At 44.4% G+C, this 19,303-nt stretch overlaps 1 protein-coding gene across 1 annotated transcript in view; it reads left to right on the top strand.

Annotated features, from left to right (window-relative positions):
* Nucleotides 1–19,303, top strand: part of MTX2 (metaxin 2) — a 72,495-nt gene that overhangs the window by 12,853 nt on the left and 40,339 nt on the right. Inside the window, exons 2-3 of the mRNA XM_083154727.1 lie at nt 1,416–1,463; nt 8,301–8,347. Of these exons, the coding sequence (XP_083010853.1) occupies nt 1,416–1,463; nt 8,301–8,347 (95 nt within the window). The remainder of the gene's footprint in view (nt 1–1,415; nt 1,464–8,300; nt 8,348–19,303) is intronic.

Here is a 19,303-nt window from a genome sequence, read left to right as displayed (position 1 = left end):
CTATAGTCAACACGGCTAGTTTGCAGGGTTGGTCCCGGTAAGGGGCAGTGCAATGGTTGCTGACCATCGAATATTTTTCGACAGTGTTCGCTAATCTGAGTCAGTCTCTGCTAAATTAGACTTGGTGCCGCCTGTGTTCGCATGGGGACGCCCAACGTTCTCCTGGGCGCACCCAGAGTTTTCGTGGGTACGCCTAGTAAATGCATGCGAACGCCTCCTTGCCTGCCTCCATTCCCCCCCCCCCCCCCCCGTTCAAGCATCACAGAGACTATGCATATCTCCAAAGGCGCCCGCACAGAATAATAACCTTACGTATAGGCAACCGTGAGGCTGCGCGTCAGATTGTGGGCGGTATTCAATCAGTCCCGGTCTCGGCCCGCTCGACTGCATCTCGGCAGGCGGGATTCAATGTCCCGCCTGCCAAACGCGAAAAGGGGGGTGTGGCCGCAAGGTATGGCCGGGAGCTCGGCAATCCATGGCCGTTCTTGTCAGAATGGGACGACTGCTTTTGAAGTTGGGTCCGTTCTGCCGAGATGCGTGTTCAATGCTGTCAGGAAAGACCGCAATGAATAGGCACCCGCCACTATTTCCCCCGTCGGAAATAGTGGCAGGCGTTTGAATACCCCCCTAAATATAGCCTTTTGTCTGCTTCTGATTGGGTTTGATGTTTTTGGCCTGATCATTTAGATGCATCTCTTTTAATACTTAATAGTGTTGATCAAATGGCCAAAATGCCTGAAACTCTGCATCCTGTTTTATTTACCTGAGTAGCTGCCTGGAGGAGCCGGGTAGTCAAAGAATAAACGAGAGTTTGACTTCATTACAGCGTGAATGATAAGTTTATATGGAGTTATTATATCATTAATCAAGTTGATGGATTGTGAATATGACAGAGCTGTAGCAATGTGTAATTTCCATGCCTACTGTTCTGCAAATGTTGCTCACCTCTCAGTGTAGTATTCAGAGGGATGCTGCTGGTAACCCTTATTGTGCCAGTCAGTACATATAATCCATTTAATTATAGTAATATACACACTGACAAACGCTGGGTAAGACACCTAGCGTCACAGTTTGTAGTTGTGTTCGGTCGTTCGAGATGACATGGTAATATTCGTACGTAGTGACCAAATGCTGCTCCGAAGTGATGTCATCATACATGTATGTCTCAGATGACGCCATCTTTGTCCTTAAACCCAGGCGCTGACTTGTTAAATTCCGTGCATTTGCTGAAAAGTAGGCTGATGATTTGTGCATTTTGTGCACGGTCCTTAATAAACCGCAATGTATTTGATTGTAGTTTGATTTAAATGCAAACTATATATTTATATAAATTCCTTGTTTGTGCAAATTAGAAGTGCCGTCTCCTGGGAAACACACACACTAGTCCTAATTCTGCACAATGTTTTCTTCCACAGCCGTAGAACCATGGCCAGAAAATGCCGCACTATATCAGCCATTGAAAAGTGAGTATATCTTTCCATTGTCAATTATCCAGAAATACATTATTGCTGCTGCTTGCGAGTACAGTTATTGGATCTTTTCTTAGGATGATTAAGATTTAGGGGGGGGGGGGGGGGATTGAATTGTGCCCCATAAATTTTCAGGGGGGGGGGGGGGGGGAAACACACTGTTACTGAATTTTTTTGCCTGATGATGTTTTTTTGGCCAATTCAATTGCAGCCTGTTTTTTTTTTTTTTTTTTTTTTTTCCCCTTACTCAAGCACGGCCACAAAAACCCATGGATCTGGTATAAGTTCCCTCCAAGATTGCAAAAATGGGTAGTTTATCGGGGATTTTATTTTCGCCTGCCTCCGGGCAAGTAAACAAAAAATTACTAATAGTGCTGGCTTCCAGGTCTAATTGGATAGGGCCCCAGGGAGCAATTAGCCATGACAGTATCGAACTTCCCCACATACAGTTGTGCCCTCATGCATCTAGCCTCTTTATGCAATGCGAGATGCGTGGCGTGAGAATTCTGACCTTTCCCTGGCAGCGTTTGGTTTTTTTTTTGCCAAAATTGTGTCTCATTCCCATCAGTCTGCGATTAAGACCTACAGGTAGGCTCTGCTGATTAAAAAGATAGGTGGCCTGTTTGTAACATAGCATTTTATATGCACATACAGGTGTGGCTTCACACAGAATATAGGCATGCTGCATGTTACCTTAATCAGCAGAGTCTGCTTGTGCATCCTATTCACAGTGATGAAAGAAGAATAGTTTTTGATGGGAAAATGTACAAAAAACCCTGGCATTAGTAAACTCACACTAGGCACTACTAAAGGGGACGTATAATGCTAATGCTGCAAGGATGTGGGAGGACACATCTGTAGTATTTTCCAGGTAAAGGTGTTCACTTTAATTAAGAACTAGATTATTGGATGATCAACTATAGTTCTGGGAGGGGGGGGGGGGGGGCATTCTTGCCATATGCTGCTCTGGCCTCCAAAGTGGGTATGACTTGTCCTTATGACACACTGTCCACCTCAGTGGACACAGTGGGCAGTAGTGTCATGACATATTTGGTGATACCATATTCCTTGCCCCACCTACTTGTAAATGCAAATCACTTAAGCTCCACCCACTGCTGTTAATAAACTCTTTTTGAATGGAAAATATAAAAACTAGATAAGAATGCGGATACAAGGTGTATTTTAAATGACCTGGTTCCAACCTTTCTCCCCCCCCCCCATTAAATGTAGAGGTGATACAATGACTATTGAGGGAAGTGCGTTATCTTATCTGTGTATGGCAAACACACCGAGTTGCAGTAATTCCCTTCCTGTTGATTTGTTGCACTATTCTGGATAATGGTTTTCCCCAACAATCTTCTGTCTTATTCCTGATCTCTAGAACGCTGTGACACAATTCCGGAAACATGCAGCACATGAATTTCTTTTTTTTTACACGATACAGTGAAATATTTTTTTGCAAATAAACTACCCGTTAATGTAAATTAATTTTATTTGGAGCACGTAACCCTGTTAATCATACATTAATGCACCACATGAAGCGCCAATGGAGACACACTTGTATGTCCTGATCCACTGCTTGGGAATGATTGCTATATCTGTGATATCACCACTGTACGTCTGTAGAGGCCACATGCCGTAACGCTCATACACAGCCTGGTGCAGCAATGACCTCTGTTTGGAAGATACTTGTGCACGCCAGTTAATTACCAACACACACAGTCACTTTGAGCAAAGCCTTACAAAATCTCCCCCAGACAGCCGTTATTGACTCAGTGATGTGGCCGCCGACGGCTATGTGAAAGAACAGTGGGGCAAGTACGGTTGGCATGGTTACCAGTAAGGAAAAAAAAATAGCTGATGCAGCATATATTGGAAGTGTCCTGGTTAATGGAAAGAGATGGGGAGAGGGGGGCTGATGGGGAAGGAGCTGTTCTAGAATACACAGGCTGTAGTGGTCCTTTGCTCCCTTCAGCAGCTCTTCATATATCATCAGATTACATTATTGCCCACATTTGGTGATCTGCAGCCGGCTACAATTGTCAAAAGGCTGCAAAGTAATGAAGACTAATACGCGGCAGCCTTATAGTCTTTTAGGAACGGAATTTTTATTGCAGTGATCTTGTCATCCCTCTTGCCCGACGGGCTCGATCTGCCGTGTGCAATATCAGCTGCAAGCTCCTCTGCCGTCATTGTCTATTCCAGATGATTTCAGAAGCTGTAATGTAGATTGCTTTTCCTGGGAGAGGTGAGAGGCAGTGTTACAGGATGCAGCTGGGTACAGCAGTGCGATACTGTCACCGGCTTATACAGCAGGATACACTTGGATGGTTTTTTTTTTCTGCCTTTTTAACACTAGATTATTATTTTTTTTTGCTCTTACTGCTATCGTAATTTGCATAATTACACAGCTATGTGATGGGAGGGGCCACGATCCTAAATGTCTAATGTAATCTATGGAACTAAATATATACATGTAATTACTCATAGTATTTTTTTTATTTATATATACCCCCATAATTTTAAGTCCAATATATAAAATAGATGCTTGCCATCAAATCCCGCTGCCATATATTATTTTTATATGGGATTTAGGGCGGGAACGGGTTTTTTGGTGGACGGTGTCTAGGTTGACATTTAGAAAGTTTGACCACTATTGGTCGACATGGTCAAAAGATTGAAGTTGAAAAGTTCTACATGAGGGGGTGTCTGTCAACGTAGGTCAACATGGACACCGTATAAGTGTAATGCGTCCCCTTGCATGGTTTGTGGCGTTCTATGTGCTTTAGCCACGGTACCTTGCTGCGTTTGGCACATTTATGTTCCCCCTACTCGTCCACTGGGGTGGTAAAGTATGAACAAACTCATGTGACCTTTTTCATGTCCACCTAATGCTGCATTCCATCTAGGACTGAGCTTTTTAAAATATATTTATTTTTTAGCTTCTACAGTGCTGTACTTGACCTGTTCTGCGAGGGGTCTCTGATGACACCGCATGGACTTGTCTTTGGGGTGGTTTATGGCATTCACCACATCTAGAGTAGTGCTTCTCCCAAGGCTTTTGTAGGACAACGCCCAACGTTAGGTTTTGGGAGGGGCTCAATTACTAGGTAAGGAAGGGGGAGGCATGGAATAATCAAAAGATGTTTTACTGAGCAAATGTAGTATAAATCTAACATCACAGTCTAGCTGCTGCTCCACCTGTTTCAGAACCACCAATTTCAATCAATACACCTTTCTGTTTTTCTTCTAAAGTACTTATTCGGGTTAGTATCAGTGATGGCTTTAATGTAATCAGAAGCTTGAGGAGACGTCCATGTGTTACTTGTGTTTGCTTCTTTTAAATGAGTAGAAGGTGGCAGAGAAAAGCACTGTTCCAACAAACTGCAGCTGAATAAACCCTACAATGACCTCTGCTCTGATTCGTGAAATGGAATTCTACAAAAGCAAGGAATGCCCCTGAATATGTGTCTCCGCTGCACCATCACACAGACAGTGACACTGGGTTTGAACTGGGTAGTTCAAATATATTTTTGTTCTGCTTCGATCAAACCACTGTTGTTGGTATATTGATTTGGAGCAGACAGTGAAATGCGTTGGTCTAGTTTGCTGAAAATGACAGAACAAGTTGCAGTTCTGTGCTTTTGCGGAGGAGACCAATGGAAAAATATTTTGGTAAACACAAATGCTGACAAACATCTTTTTTCTTCATATTGTTATATCCCTTCTATGATTCTGTATGTGCTTTACTGAGGCACCTATGGTTTAATTATGTGTGGTTGTGCTACCTTCAACTGTTCAGTAAAGATAAAAAATAAAAAAATAGCAAATGCTTATGGGATATCCAATTAGTCATGGTAATTTTCTACTGTCCCGAGCTATCCAATTACCTAATGCTGGCTTTTATTGGAGATTTTTATGGGGTACATTTACTATAGCTTCTTCAATTAAAGAGGTGGTGTTGCCCATAGAAACCAATCCGATTCTATGTATCCTTCCTCTATTGCGTCCCAGAAAATGATAGAATCTGATTACTATAAGCAATCACCTTTTCATTTTTAGAAGCTTTAGTAAAAAAAAAACCTCATCTGTCTTCACATAATAAAGGAAACGGTACTTGTGTAATAACTGGGCGCCCGATTTTATGATCGGGTCGTAAAAATCGCATCGCATGCAACCAAATGTGCGATGGACGCAATTTTCCATAGGATTCAATTTTAAAATGGTCCTGTTCCTTTCCCCACTATCCAAGTGGACATAGAGTTACATAGAAACATAGAATTTGACGGCAGATAAGAACCACTTGGCCCATCTAGTCTGCCCCTTTTTTTAAACATGTTACCTCAAACCATATTTGATCCTTATTTTGTTGTAAGGATATCAATATGAACAGGAGAGTGAGAGTGGGCGCTCTACCTCGGTTGCCGGCTGCTAAGTCTGGTTTGTCCAAACCCAGGGTAAGTTAAATAACAAGAAGGTGACTAGCGCTCAGGCTATAACTTGATAACGGAGAGGATATCTAGTGTGGTACAGCTTGCGTGTAAAGCAGGGTTATAAATAACAACAGTGTGCCAGTATAATGAAAGCAAAGGTGTTTATTGTCATTTAGTAAAAAATTACATCCAATGGTGGGGGGTAGGGGTGGTGAGGGATGGGAGCCCTCTATAGGAGGGGTGTGGGGGGCTGGTGGTGGCTGCAAGAGCCAGAGTCCAGAGTCTTGCAGTAAAAAGTCACACAAGTACACTCCGTTTCACCTCCTGCGGTGAACAGAGTCTGTGTGCTGGGTGGAGATGGATGCTGTGGAGATATTAGTGCACAGAGAAATCGTTTGGCTGGAGATGGTAGGTCACAGTCTTATCATAGGGTCATGATAAGTGTCCAGGTGTCGCTCAGGTTAAAGAGCGTCCTCTCTGCTGGCCAAGCGGTGCACCTAACACTTACCTGATACCGCTGATGTCCTCAATCCTTCCGTCCCTCGCCGCTGAGTGGACTGTATCCTGCTGGTGTCTGCACAGCCGTGCAGATCACCAGTGAGTAACCGCGTCGCTTCAACAGAGACAGAAGCACTTCCGGGTCCCGCTGGCTTGCGTTCGCCGGGTGCTCCTGATCTCTGGAGTAACTTGGGCTGCACTCTCAGAGGGGAGGAGGCTTGTTGTAGATGGCTGTGTATGAGGTGCTGTCCAACGCGTTTCAACCCCGCTGGGGTCTTTTTTAAGGATCCTTGAAAAAGACCCCAGCGGGGTTGAAACGCGTTGGACAGCACCTCATACACAGCCATCTACAACAAGCCTCCTCCCCTCTGAGAGTGCAGCCCAAGTTACTCCAGAGATCAGGAGCACCCGGCGAACGCAAGCCAGCGGGACCCGGAAGTGCTTCTGTCTCTGTTGAAGCGACGCGGTTACTCACTGGTGATCTGCACGGCTGTGCAGACACCAGCAGGATACAGTCCACTCAGCGGCGAGGGACGGAAGGATTGAGGACATCAGCGGTATCAGGTAAGTGTTAGGTGCACCGCTTGGCCAGCAGAGAGGACGCTCTTTAACCTGAGCGACACCTGGACACTTATCATGACCCTATGATAAGACTGTGACCTACCATCTCCAGCCAAACGATTTCTCTGTGCACTAATATCTCCACAGCATCCATCTCCACCCAGCACACAGACTCTGTTCACCGCAGGAGGTGAAACGGAGTGTACTTGTGTGACTTTTTACTGCAAGACTCTGGACTCTGGCTCTTGCAGCCACCACCAGCCCCCCACACCCCTCCTATAGAGGGCTCCCATCCCTCACCACCCCTACCCCCCACCATTGGATGTCATTTTTTACTAAATGACAATAAACACCTTTGCTTTCATTATACTGGCACACTGTTGTTATTTATAACCCTGCTTTACACGCAAGCTGTACCACACTAGATGTCATCTCCGTTATCAAGTTATAGCCTGAGCGCTAGTCACCTTCTTGTTATTTAAGGATATCAATATGCCTATCCCAAGCATGTTTAAATTGTACTACTGTATTTGCCTCTACCACCTCTGATGGGAGGCTATTCCATTTTATATAGCGTGGCGAGCGGACGCGGAATACATTTTAGGTAATCCGCGTCCCCTCGTGCACTCGCTCTCCACACTTCGGGCTCGCTGCGCTCGCCACGCTATATAAAATCAACTCCATGCTCACTTGGATAGTGGGGAAATGAACAGGACCATTTTAACATTAAATCCTATGCAAAATCGCATCGCATGCGATTTGGTCGCGATGCGATGCAATTTTGCAGAAAATCGCGTCGCATCGCATCTGATTGTATGCCTTAAGGCGTCCAGATATTACACAAGTACCAAGGAAAGTTTTGCACCCCCAAACTGTTCCTGCTTTAATTGGATACCACTTGTGATATTTTGAAGTGGAATAATTTAAAATGAAAGGGGATGCACATAACCTCTACATCAGGCATGTCCAAACTATGGCCCTCCAGCTGTGGTGAAACTACAAGTCCCATCATGCCTTGCCACAGTTTTGCTATGAGGAAATGCTAGAATGTTGGCAAGGCATGCTGGGATGTGTAGTTTCACAACAGCTGGAGGGCCACACTTTGGACATGCCTGATCTACATGTTTTTTTTTTGTGTTTTGTTTTTTTTAATGTTATTTAATTCATGAAAACGTGACGATTGATCTAATTTTCCTTTTGGATATGTAAATGTAAGTAACATGCAGTGTGTTCATTGCTGACTCCTAGAATATAGGAGAACAGTCCTACCATTATAAATCCTCCTTATCTCCAAGCATGTTCACATTGTTAATCCTGTTGTGTTTTTGCTGTTTCGCAGGTGAACAGGTTTTGCTGTCTGACAATGCATCTTGTCTCGCAGTCCAGGTAATGATTTATTCTCGAAATCAAAGTTCCCCTGCACTCCCTTGTTAAAAATCTGCAGCTGTGACCTACAGCCGCCCCCGTTTCACGTTTGCAGCCAAATACAACCACCTCACTTCATGAGCTCAACGAAGACAATCTCATTTCCTAACCTCGGTCATCTGCTGGGGTGGAACTATACGCTGGACCTGACCTGACCATACCATCTTCCTCCTATCTCCGTGCATTATATCTATAGATAAGCAGAGCAGTATTGTTTTTATTTATCACCGGTCGATATCTAAAATCATACATTTCTAGTATCTGAACATTTAACCCTGTTGTGTGCTTGGCGTTGGCTACGTACAGGCTACATAAATAGAGGCCCATATTGGTTTTGCAAGTCCGTTCACCTTTTATTTTTATGAGCAAGTCTGTAGAGTTTTCTCTCAGCTTGCACTCGGTCAGACCTTTAGTCTTAATGGTCTTCAGTATTGAAAGACTCATGGGACCGGCATTAGCCTCTCATTCCCCAATGCTCGGTTTAGTTTCGTCTGAGTTCATTGTGTACTGAGGTCATCTTTTAATTGAGACAACAGTGAATGTGCAGCATGCAAAAATCCATACAAGTGAATTTTTTTAAGACTCTTATTTGTGATGTGGTGTCATGGATATTGCCGTGGCTGCGTAGCAGATGATCAATATTTCAATTGTCTATAACAATAAAACTTCAGACTCGTGAGAAATTGCCTGGTCTGCAAATGCCATAAGTCTGTCTAGCGCAGGCTGCTGTTAGGGTTGGGGGGGGGGGTGTATGGTGCCTCGATGCGCTGGGCCCACTATTGTATCCCCCCTCCATGTCCACTGGGATGGTAAAGTATAAACAAGTCGGGGGGGAAAAAATCATGAAAAACTCATGTCAACCTTTTGCGTCTTTCAACCTTCTGTCAATGTCAACTTAGAGTATGTCGACCATTTTTAGGTGTTGGTCATTAGTAATCGACCTAAGGATTGTCAACAGATTACCAGTTGGGCTGAGGATGTTGTCTCTATATTAAACCCAAATTTTAATAGGCACAATTTTAAATGACCCTCGATGAGACTAAAGGTGCTTACACACGGATAGATTTGGCAAAATATCCGACCGATTGAAACGACCTATCACTCAAACCGTTCCGTGTGTATGAACGATATAGATGACGTTGCACGTACCCACCGGTCGTTGGTAGAGGTCTGTGATCTTTCCTGCATGCAGAAAGATCATAGACCAATCGTTAGCGATGTGTACCAATCGTTTCATCTGTATGAACGATTTGGTAAAGCTTATTGACCGGATCCCACTCCCCTCCGCCATCGTTAAACTTCGATCGTTCATGTGCAATCATTTGTACAATCGTTCACTATTTGACACCAAATCCTTTGTCCACGAGTTCTAAGGATATTGAATCATTTGCTAAATCTATCCGTGTGTACGCACCTTTAATGCTTTCTGTGAAAAGATCTTTGCACATTCTGTAAAGGCCCCCATACACTAGCCGATTTTGGTCAGATTTCGGCCAGATCAGTCGGATCTGGCCGAAATCGGACCAAAATCGGCTAGTTTTGATGTCCCCTCAGATCTGATGCGCGGTCCCGTGCGCATCGGATCTGCGTCGGGTGGTCGGACCTGCTGCACGTCCGACCACCCGACTTGGGACCTAGTGGGGCGGCGCGGCGGTGGAGGGAGCAGGGGGGGCTGGGGACGCTGCGGGGGACACAGGCGGCATAGAGCCAGGCAGGGGGAGCCGGGAGCTGTCAGTACTGAATAAAAACAAAAAGCCCATACAATGAATGGGCGGCCTGTGATTGGCTGAGCGCTCTCTCAGCCAGTCAGCAATTGGCTGAGAGAGCGCTCAGCCAATCATAGGCTGCCCATTCATTGTATAGGCTTTTTTTTCTAGCACTGACAGCTCCCGGCTCCCTCTGCCCGGCTCTATGCCGCCTGTGTCCCCCGCAGCGTCCCCAGCCCCCCCTGCTCCCACCAGCAGCCCTGCTCTGTAGCGCCCCCCCCCCTGCTCCCCGGGTTTTTTACATGTGATAAATCGAGACGATTTATCACATGTAAAAAATGGCACATCAAGTGCCAATCTAATCAAGCTCCCCCGGGGAGCAGCTGGGGAAGCTCAGGGGGAAGTCGGGAGCGACTTGTCTTAAGGACAAGTCGCCCTAGTGTATGGGGGCCTTAACCCTGGTGTTGAACTCAGCTGCTCCCTGAGCGGATGAGCCAGGAGTTTGGTCGCACACGCGTGAGCATGTTGCACTGGTGTGCGGCTGTGCAGGCGTGCTTTCAGCTAGTGCACTGACTCTTCCAGGGTGACCCGTGACCCTGCACGCTTGGTAAATTGTGGCCATCAGTCAACATGTTTTTTCTGTTCTGCTCAGTTAGATCTGATACTATAAGCTGGTGTTATTTTTCCGCATGTATGCTTTTATGTTCATGTATGTATGCTACATTTTGCTTTATTTGTCCAGGCTATCCTAAATGACCTGCCCCATAGGCCCAATTTGCACATTTCCCTATTATGCATATTACCGTGCAGTTCCCTTTTGTAAATAAAAATGTATTAGGAAATGTTCTGTTAGGTTGCAATGATGTTATAGGTACACATGCTGTAACCCTTAGCAACGAATCACAATTGTTTGTTTAGTAATATATCTGATCTTTTGTTAGGGGCTACAGAACATTGTTGGTTTTTATACTGTTTAATATGTTAACATTAATCGCTTTCTGTTTTAAATGCTAGATCTACTTACAGTCAGTCTCTGCAGAACATAGATTAGGGTTTTCAGCGCCCCCATACACTAACCAGAGGTATTGCACGCAGCCTTGCCAGCGATACCAGGCTTCCTGGCAGCTGAACCGCATACAATACATCGTATGTGCTCTTTTTGCATATAATGTATCGTATGCAATGCCATTGACTGCAACAGTGTTCTGACAAATCCTTGTGGCAGCCATGGCGATCTCCAGATCCCATCTGATGTGCACTGGACCGCACATCGCATCGGATCCGGAAGTAAAACACATACGATACGGCACACTTCACAATGGGTCAAAATCATGTGAAAAAGGGCCATATGATTTAAGTGTATGGTCACCTTCCCTATGCCCACACACACAGCGATTGGACTACTGCTCATGTAGATCAGAGAGCAGTTTGGTGGCCAGATTGTATGGATTTGGTAGTTTCCGTGGAAGCTGAAGCGTCATCTGTCCGTGCAGTGAAGGTCTATATACTCCCCAATGATGATTACATGCTGGGAGTGAATGAATTCATAATGGGGTTTAGGGATTTTGTTTTTTTCTTATCATATCTGAGAAAACCTGATTGATTAAATCCAACCAGATTTTTATTCTACATGAAGAGTGCAATACTTGCAGATTTTGATCTTTGGTTTGTGCCCCTTCTCCCTCCGATCCATCCATGCCCAAAGCCTTTCCCATCACATCTGCCAGCAGCTTTCCAGCATGTGCCTATATCTACAGTACTTGTCCTGTATACATCCTCTACATTATTTTTCCATATTCCTCTGTGGTGTACTGTATATACCATGGCTGGGCAATTGCGGGCCTCTAGATGTTGAGGAACTACACATCCCAGGATGCTTTGCATTAGTTTTGCTATGTGGCCATGCTGAAACTGATGCAAGGCATGCTGGGATGTGTAGTTCCTCAACATCTGGAGGGCCGCAATTGCCCAGCCCTGGTATATAACCCAGCCCTGGTATATATCTATCCTATACCTGCTCCTCACCTCTGTTGGTGATATCAAAGCTTGAAATGCGAAGTTAAAGGGGCAGATGTGCTAAGCGTTGGAGAGTGATAAAGTGGAGAGAGAGAGACATTAGCTGCCAACCAGCCCCTAACTGAAAGTTTTCAAACAATGCCTGTTACATGGAAATTAGGGGCTAATTGGCTGCTACTTTATTTGACAGGAGAGGATTGGTTGCATGCGGCTCCTCCTTTACAGGACAGTTGTCAGACTGCCCTCTTGTACTTGCGCTTTATCTCTCTCCAAGCTTTGATAAATCGCTGCCTGTGTGTACCATAGGACCTTGCTCTTTTAAATACCTCCAAATAAGTGCACCTCTCCATGCTCTAGCGAACCTATATAGTAATTTCAGACTACAGTTCCTGCGCTTTATCTGTCCTTTTTCAATGATAAATTAAACTGTGTATATTGGAGCTGCATGCTTTGGTTTAATAAGCCTCGCTGACAGCTGATAGTAGCCATGGTTATATGTGGTCACTTTATGAAAATATCAGATTCAAATGGCCTCAAAGGAATTTTTTTTTTCTGAAGTTCATTAAATACAGATTCAGGTTGTGGGTTGTGCATATTTTTGATCTATAAAGATATCTAACCAGTGACAGAAGGAAAGAGATATGGGCGCACAGTGCTGCTCGCTGTGGAATATAAAACAACATCGTCTTATCTCAAGTTAAAGCTTCAGAAGTTTAAATAAGACAAAGCGCTGGTTGAGTACTGTGTGTGGCTTGTGTGCCCCCCCCCCCCCCCAATATTCAGTAATGCATAGAAGATCTTAAAGTGCACCAGCCACCTAACAGCTACCACTGCTGTGTTTGTGTCCTGAGCAGACCATGGTCCTGATAATACAGCTTGCAGATTAGCTAGGCAGTACCTCATGTATACCGCAGTGAATTTCCAGTTTTTCTTTATCCGAGACCTGGCACAAAACAGGGTGACTTTGGTTCAGAGTATACTTTAAAGCGTCTGCTAAGACTTCAGGCCCTTATCAGAAGTTGGCAGAATTGTACAGTCCAATAGATGGGCGGCAAGTGCATCAAATTGATAAACTTTATCAGGAACCTGTTTATATGGCCTCAAACCACATATTCAGACATTTTAGCAAGGCTGCAACTTTTGTAGATGGACAAAAGCATGCTGCACTGTAGGTGGGGCAGATGTAACATGTGCAGAGAAATAGATTTGAGTGGGGTGTGTTCAAACTGAAATCTAAATTGCAGTCTAAAGGTGCCCACATACGGTAAGATTTTTTTTAAACGATATGGTGGTTTCCGACCGTTCGGAACAACCAATCGTTTAAAAACTTAAACATGATAGGTTATACTGTACCAACTTTTACTTTTTGACATTAGAGCCATAGGATCTGTCTCACCTACAAAATAAAAAAAAAAAATGGGAAGCATTCATACCATCATTATCTTCTGAAGCTTAAGACAAACTGCACTTACCTCCTATTTTAGCCTAAATACCTCAATAACACCAACATTTAAATACTAGACTCTCCCCTTGCCTCTCATACCACTCCCTTTTGAAATTTTAACCTAGACACCAATAACCTACTCTGAGCTGTGGAGTAACTTGTAGATCTGCCTCTGTGGGTACAGCATCCCTCCTCCTTCCATCTCCTCACCCACTACCCCCTCCACACCCTTTCCCTCCACCCCCCTTGCCTCTCTGAAACTGATATACGCTACCAACATAGTTCATCTACACTTATGCTGTGTTCATTTGAACCCTATAAGCCACAGAGAAAAATAGATCACCACCCCCCCCCCCTTTTTTCTTTTCTTTCGCGATTAGAAGAGATTATTGGTATTCACTCCATACCACTACAGTATTGCATGGTTTCCATTAGATATCTCAACCGTTCCGAATAGATTTCCCGCTGTCCCTCCTCCCTGTGGATGGAGAATAGGATAGCTGCTTGGCACCATGCCTTAAGCATAGCGAGCGCAGCGGTACACTTTTTATGGTGTCCATGTCGACTATGTCGACATTCGGGACAAAAAAAAGTGGAAAAACCCATGTCGACCTAGCCATTGCTGAACTAACGCTTGTGTCGACCTTAGCCATGTAGACCTTCAGTGGTCAACCCAATGCCCCCATACCCTATGATTCACCAAATGCATCACTGAGAGCTAGCTTGGCACATGGTTGCCGACTTTCTTGCTGCCCTCTCCGGGAGAGGGCAGCCAGCTCAGTGTGACAAGGGGGCGGGGCCAAAATCGGGAGGAAAATGGGAGTTGCAGGGGCGGAGCCACGACCGGGCTGACCTGTTTTGGGGGCATGGCTAGAGTGATTGCGTCATTTAGCCCCGCCCCTGCCATGCAATGCCGGTATTTTATGCATTGCACTGCGGGGGGCAGATCGCGCCATTTGACCCACGGATCCCCCTGCCGAGGGGCGGTCCGCTGGTGGTTGCAGGGCCGGCCATTCCGGGAAAGTAGGCAACCCTGGCTTAGCAAAACGTCTAACTTCCAAACAATAAAATTCAACCAGTAAAGTACAGTCCTACATTCACTGTTACGTTACAACTGCTCTGCTGTGTTCTCCCCTTAATCACCCATATCTGATATAATCTCGTATGCTAAAATTTAAATATATTATTTGATTTTTTTATTTTTTTTATTCTAGATTCCCCCTGATACCAGTTTTACATGTTAATGTGGCAGAATATATAATCTTGCTACAATAGTCTCCATAGAAGTGTCATTAACGTGAAATCCCCTACCAGCTCGTGTAGGACATTTGTGCGCGCCAGCCGTAAATTCCCAGCTAAGCGGTTTTGCTCTGTGAGTGCCACCATCTCTCATACAGACCTCAGATGAAATTACAGCTAAATGAATAGAATCTTCATTTATCTTCTGTACCTCCCCTGTGCTACAAGTGAATTTACTCTTTCTAAATCTTGCACCAATTATATTATATCATCACTGAAGTGTCGGGCGGCGCTACGGAACAAATTGTTTTCCAAACTTAACGTGACTTCTCTATAAATTTAATTCACAGGTTTAAAAGAATTTCCTCAGCTGAAAATCAACACAAACATAATTAAGACCCCTCTTTGTGGTAAACTATAGATGCCAATATTACCCTCATTAAATCAGAAGCTTTGCGTATCACAGAGTTGAAGTAGGATTGTGTTATTTATCCATAACTTCGCCTTTTGACTTCATGCAGTTTCTTTTTGAAGCCCATATCAATAGAATCTAAGATAAAACTTCATTTTTTATGTTTTTGGAATTTAAAAATTTAGGTTTGGCGGTAACGCAGTGTTTACTGTGGTCTCTCTTGAATAAACATAGTTCTTTGTTGTGTTTGGTGGTTTATTTAATTTTTTTTTTTTTTATCACAATTCATAACACATATAGATAGATAGATAGATATCTGGTCTACTTTTATTGTGCTACAGGTAAATAAAATGCGTCTCACTTTTCCAAGAGTCTTAATTACTAAATAACCCTGGTCCAACACAGGTTGTTGCCGGGTCACTGTGCGATGTGAAAGGGCCTTTTGAAAAATCCCTGGTTCGGCAATCCGACCTGGGTCAAAAGAAGGGTTAATACCAGGTCGGACCCATGCCCCGGGCAGTGTGAACGGGTAACCCGGTTCGAGCGACCCGAGTCCTGTTCACACTATAAAGAGGAGGCAACATCGGCTCCAAGCGCTGCATCTTCACCCCCCCCCCCAATGACACGTCGCCACTCTGCCCCACCCCCGATGATGTCAGCGACCCGGCATTTGCGATGTGAAAGGGGTATAAGTGAGTAATGAACTTTAAAACTATTGTCTAATCTACAGTGCCTACAAGTTTGTGTCGGACTTCGAAGTTCTTTTATGCTACTTGAAATTTCCATTGCATGTTTGTTTTGTTCCTACCCTTGTGTTGTTGACCTTGAAGAAAGGTGAATTGGCAGCCAGTTACTTTTCATACTGCACTTATAGGTTTTATACCCTCTATCTTTCTTTTGCCTCACCAGTACCAATTATGTAGACTGACACTTCCATCTGTTTGTAAATAAATACTAAAAGTGAAATCAACTATAAGTCAACAATTAGCACTGAATGACTATTGGCATGAATCCCTAATCAGCACTGTAATTTTTAAGTAACTTATTTAGAGCAGTTACTTTACTTGGGACGTGGTCCAAATGTGAAGTATCCGTGCAGCTGTTTCCATGAGTTTTTATAAGCAGCGGCTAAAAGACACTGATATTTATTTTTGTTTCTGCAAAAGCGTAACGACCTGTTCATCAGAGCAGCTGACAGCAATGAGCAGATTTACACATTTGTACTCTAGCATACAAAATGCAAAAACACCTACATAATTATAATCACTATTATTATTGTCTACAAGGGGACCAAATTTCCAAAGCACCAAGCACTGGGGACAATCTGCATAGGGTATAGAGAATAATGAAGGGGGGGAAATTGTCTACACCACAAAACTTCCTAGGAAATACTAAAAACGCTTAATATCTATTGTATAGAGAAGATAGAGGGGGGGGGGGGGGGGGGGGTGATAGAAACTTATATATACATTATATCAAGTGGTTTAACAAGGTCCAGGAGGGAAACATTCTTCAAGTACAGGTTGGGGGTCCCTTATTCGCATAGCCCAAAACCAAAATATTCCGAAAACCATAGGTTTTAAAAATATTTTTTTGTTTTTCCCTCCGCACCTTTATTTATACTCTTCTTGTCCCATGGTGGCCATCAGACTCCTCTTCAGTGCCATCCCGGATCCCAAGGATGCATTGCGCGGGTGTGCCGGTGACGTGCAGTGCATCTTTGGGAGCGGGGATGCCGCTCAAGAGGAATCGGGTGGACGTTGGAGGACCACAAGGGGACCAGGTGAGTAAGTTGGGGCAGAAAGGATGGTGTAATGGTTAGCACTACTGCCTCACAGCGCTGAGGTCATGGGTTTGATTCCCACCATGGCCCTAACTGTGCAGAGTTTGTATGTTCTCCTCGTACTTGCGTGGGTTTACTCCGGGTACTCCGGTTTCCTCCCACAATCCAAAAATATACTGGTAGGTGAATTGGCTTAACAAAATTAACCCTAGAATGTCTCTGTGTGTGTGCGCACATGTGGTAATAAATATAGATTGTAAGCTCCACTGGGGTAGGGACTGATGTGAATGTTCAATTTTTATCTGTAAAGCGCTGTGGAATATGTGTGCGCTATATAAGAAACTGTAAATAAATAAATAAAATGTAAAAAAAAAAAAAAAAATCCCAAATCCAAACTGCTCATGGTTGCGATCATTTCTGATAAGGGATTCTCAACCTGTATAAAAACACGAGGACATATACTGAAACTGGAGGGAGATCTGTTCAAAGGAAACTAATAGGGCCTACACACGGGAAGATGCGTCTGAGCTTTCTGAGTTTGGTGGAAACACTCCACGCTACATTCGGTCCCTAGTCTTTCACTGTCGCTTAGTTCTCAGTATGTAACCTTACATACAGACAGTTTCCATGAGACTACTTTATGCTCCCCTCCCATTTGACATTTATGGTGCTATACTGAACTATTGAACTGGATTTGCAGCCATATGCAGTCCTCAGTTGGCATCGGAATGAGCACAGACAACGTCATTGCTGCACTCCTTTACCGTTATGGTAATGCTTTGGCAGCACTCTGCCATTTCTGTCAGCCACTAGCAATCAGTGCTCCTTCCCAATACTGGGATTTGTTAATGATTAGGACTTGCTGTCAGTAACTATCTAGATGTGTCAACAAAGTTTATCTTCACAGCAGGGACACAGCAGGAAGCTTTCATTTCAAGTCTGTTTTTTTGGGATAACATGGGGCCTTATTTTGGTTCATTCTTTCTGACAAAATCCTTCTTAGATGGACAAAACCATGTGCACTGCAGGTGGGGCAGATGTAACATGTGCAGAGAGAATTAGATTTGGGTGGGGTTTTACTTCAAAGTGAGATCTATATTGCAGTGTAAAAAAAAAGCAGTCAGTATTTTCCCTGCACAGAAACAAAATTACTCACCCAAATCTAATTCTCTCTGCACATTTTACATCTGCCCCCCTGCAGTGCACATGGTTTTGTCCATCTAAGAAGGATTTTGTCAGAAAGAATGAACCAAAATAAGGCCCATAGTGAGAAATAACTTCCACAATGTCATATGAGAGCACCTCAATGATTCATAAGATTCTGGTCAAGGTCATCGAGGTAAAATAGTCATTATCGAGACACTTGACGTCTTGTGGAAGCTTGTGTCTTATTAGCCTGCAGAGCGCGGGAGCATGTATCAGCTTCCAGCACAAGGTCCCGACACTTCCATATGTATTCTGTCTCTTATTAGATGGCGATACATGTGCCTTTTCTCCATGTGTGTTCTACTCCTATAGCAACCATGACACGGTTTAAAATGCAATGTTGTCCTTTAAATTCTTGGGCGGTTGTTTTGAAGTTGGTAAAATTAGTAGTTTTTTTTTTTTATTAATCTTTATTCAAAGCCTTAATAATCTGCTGTTCACAGTCCTTTCTCCAGGATATAGATCTGCTTAGCTCCTTGTATTGGGTCAGGGTTTCTCATACTATTTTGCTCTGAGACCCAGTTAGACAATAAAATTATTACAGGACCCCAACAACTGAATGCAAAATGGCCGCCGTGTGTGTGTGTGGTCAGCAGGCCCCACATGTACAGTAGCATTGCAGAGGCATAAAACAAATTAAATGACTGCTAATGAGGGGGGGGAGGCAGTGGGTAATGGTTGGGGGAAGAGGGTGACCAGTGGATGGAGGCAGTGGGTATTTGAGTTTCCCCGCCATCTGATCCGCAGATACATATTATAGAATCTGGACCCAGGGCCTTATTCTGATGGGCTGTCAAGGCTGCGAAATTTGCAGCCTTTCGAGTCCATCAGACGCCGCCCTCCGCCCGCAGTGCCGGCCACCCCCCCTCCGCCCGCAGTGCCGGCCACCCCCCCCCCTCGCACGCAGAATCCCCCACACGGCTGCAAATGGTTGATTTACAATCATCCATTCACAGGCGGGGAGAAGTCACTCCCACGCACACAGTTCAGAGAGACCTATATAGTCACTCTAAACTGCAGGCGCCCTGTCCGTTGATGTCAGCTGCCCGCCCCCCGCATGCCCGTCACGGCCTCATTAGCCTGAGCATGCCCAGCATTCTCATGGGAACGC

The sequence above is a fragment of the Crinia signifera genome, chromosome 7 (assembly GCF_055691185.1).
Source record: "Crinia signifera chromosome 7, ASM5569118v1, whole genome shotgun sequence".
Lineage (NCBI taxonomy): Eukaryota > Metazoa > Chordata > Amphibia > Anura > Myobatrachidae > Crinia > Crinia signifera.
This window is presented reverse-complemented; position numbering and strand designations above follow the sequence as displayed.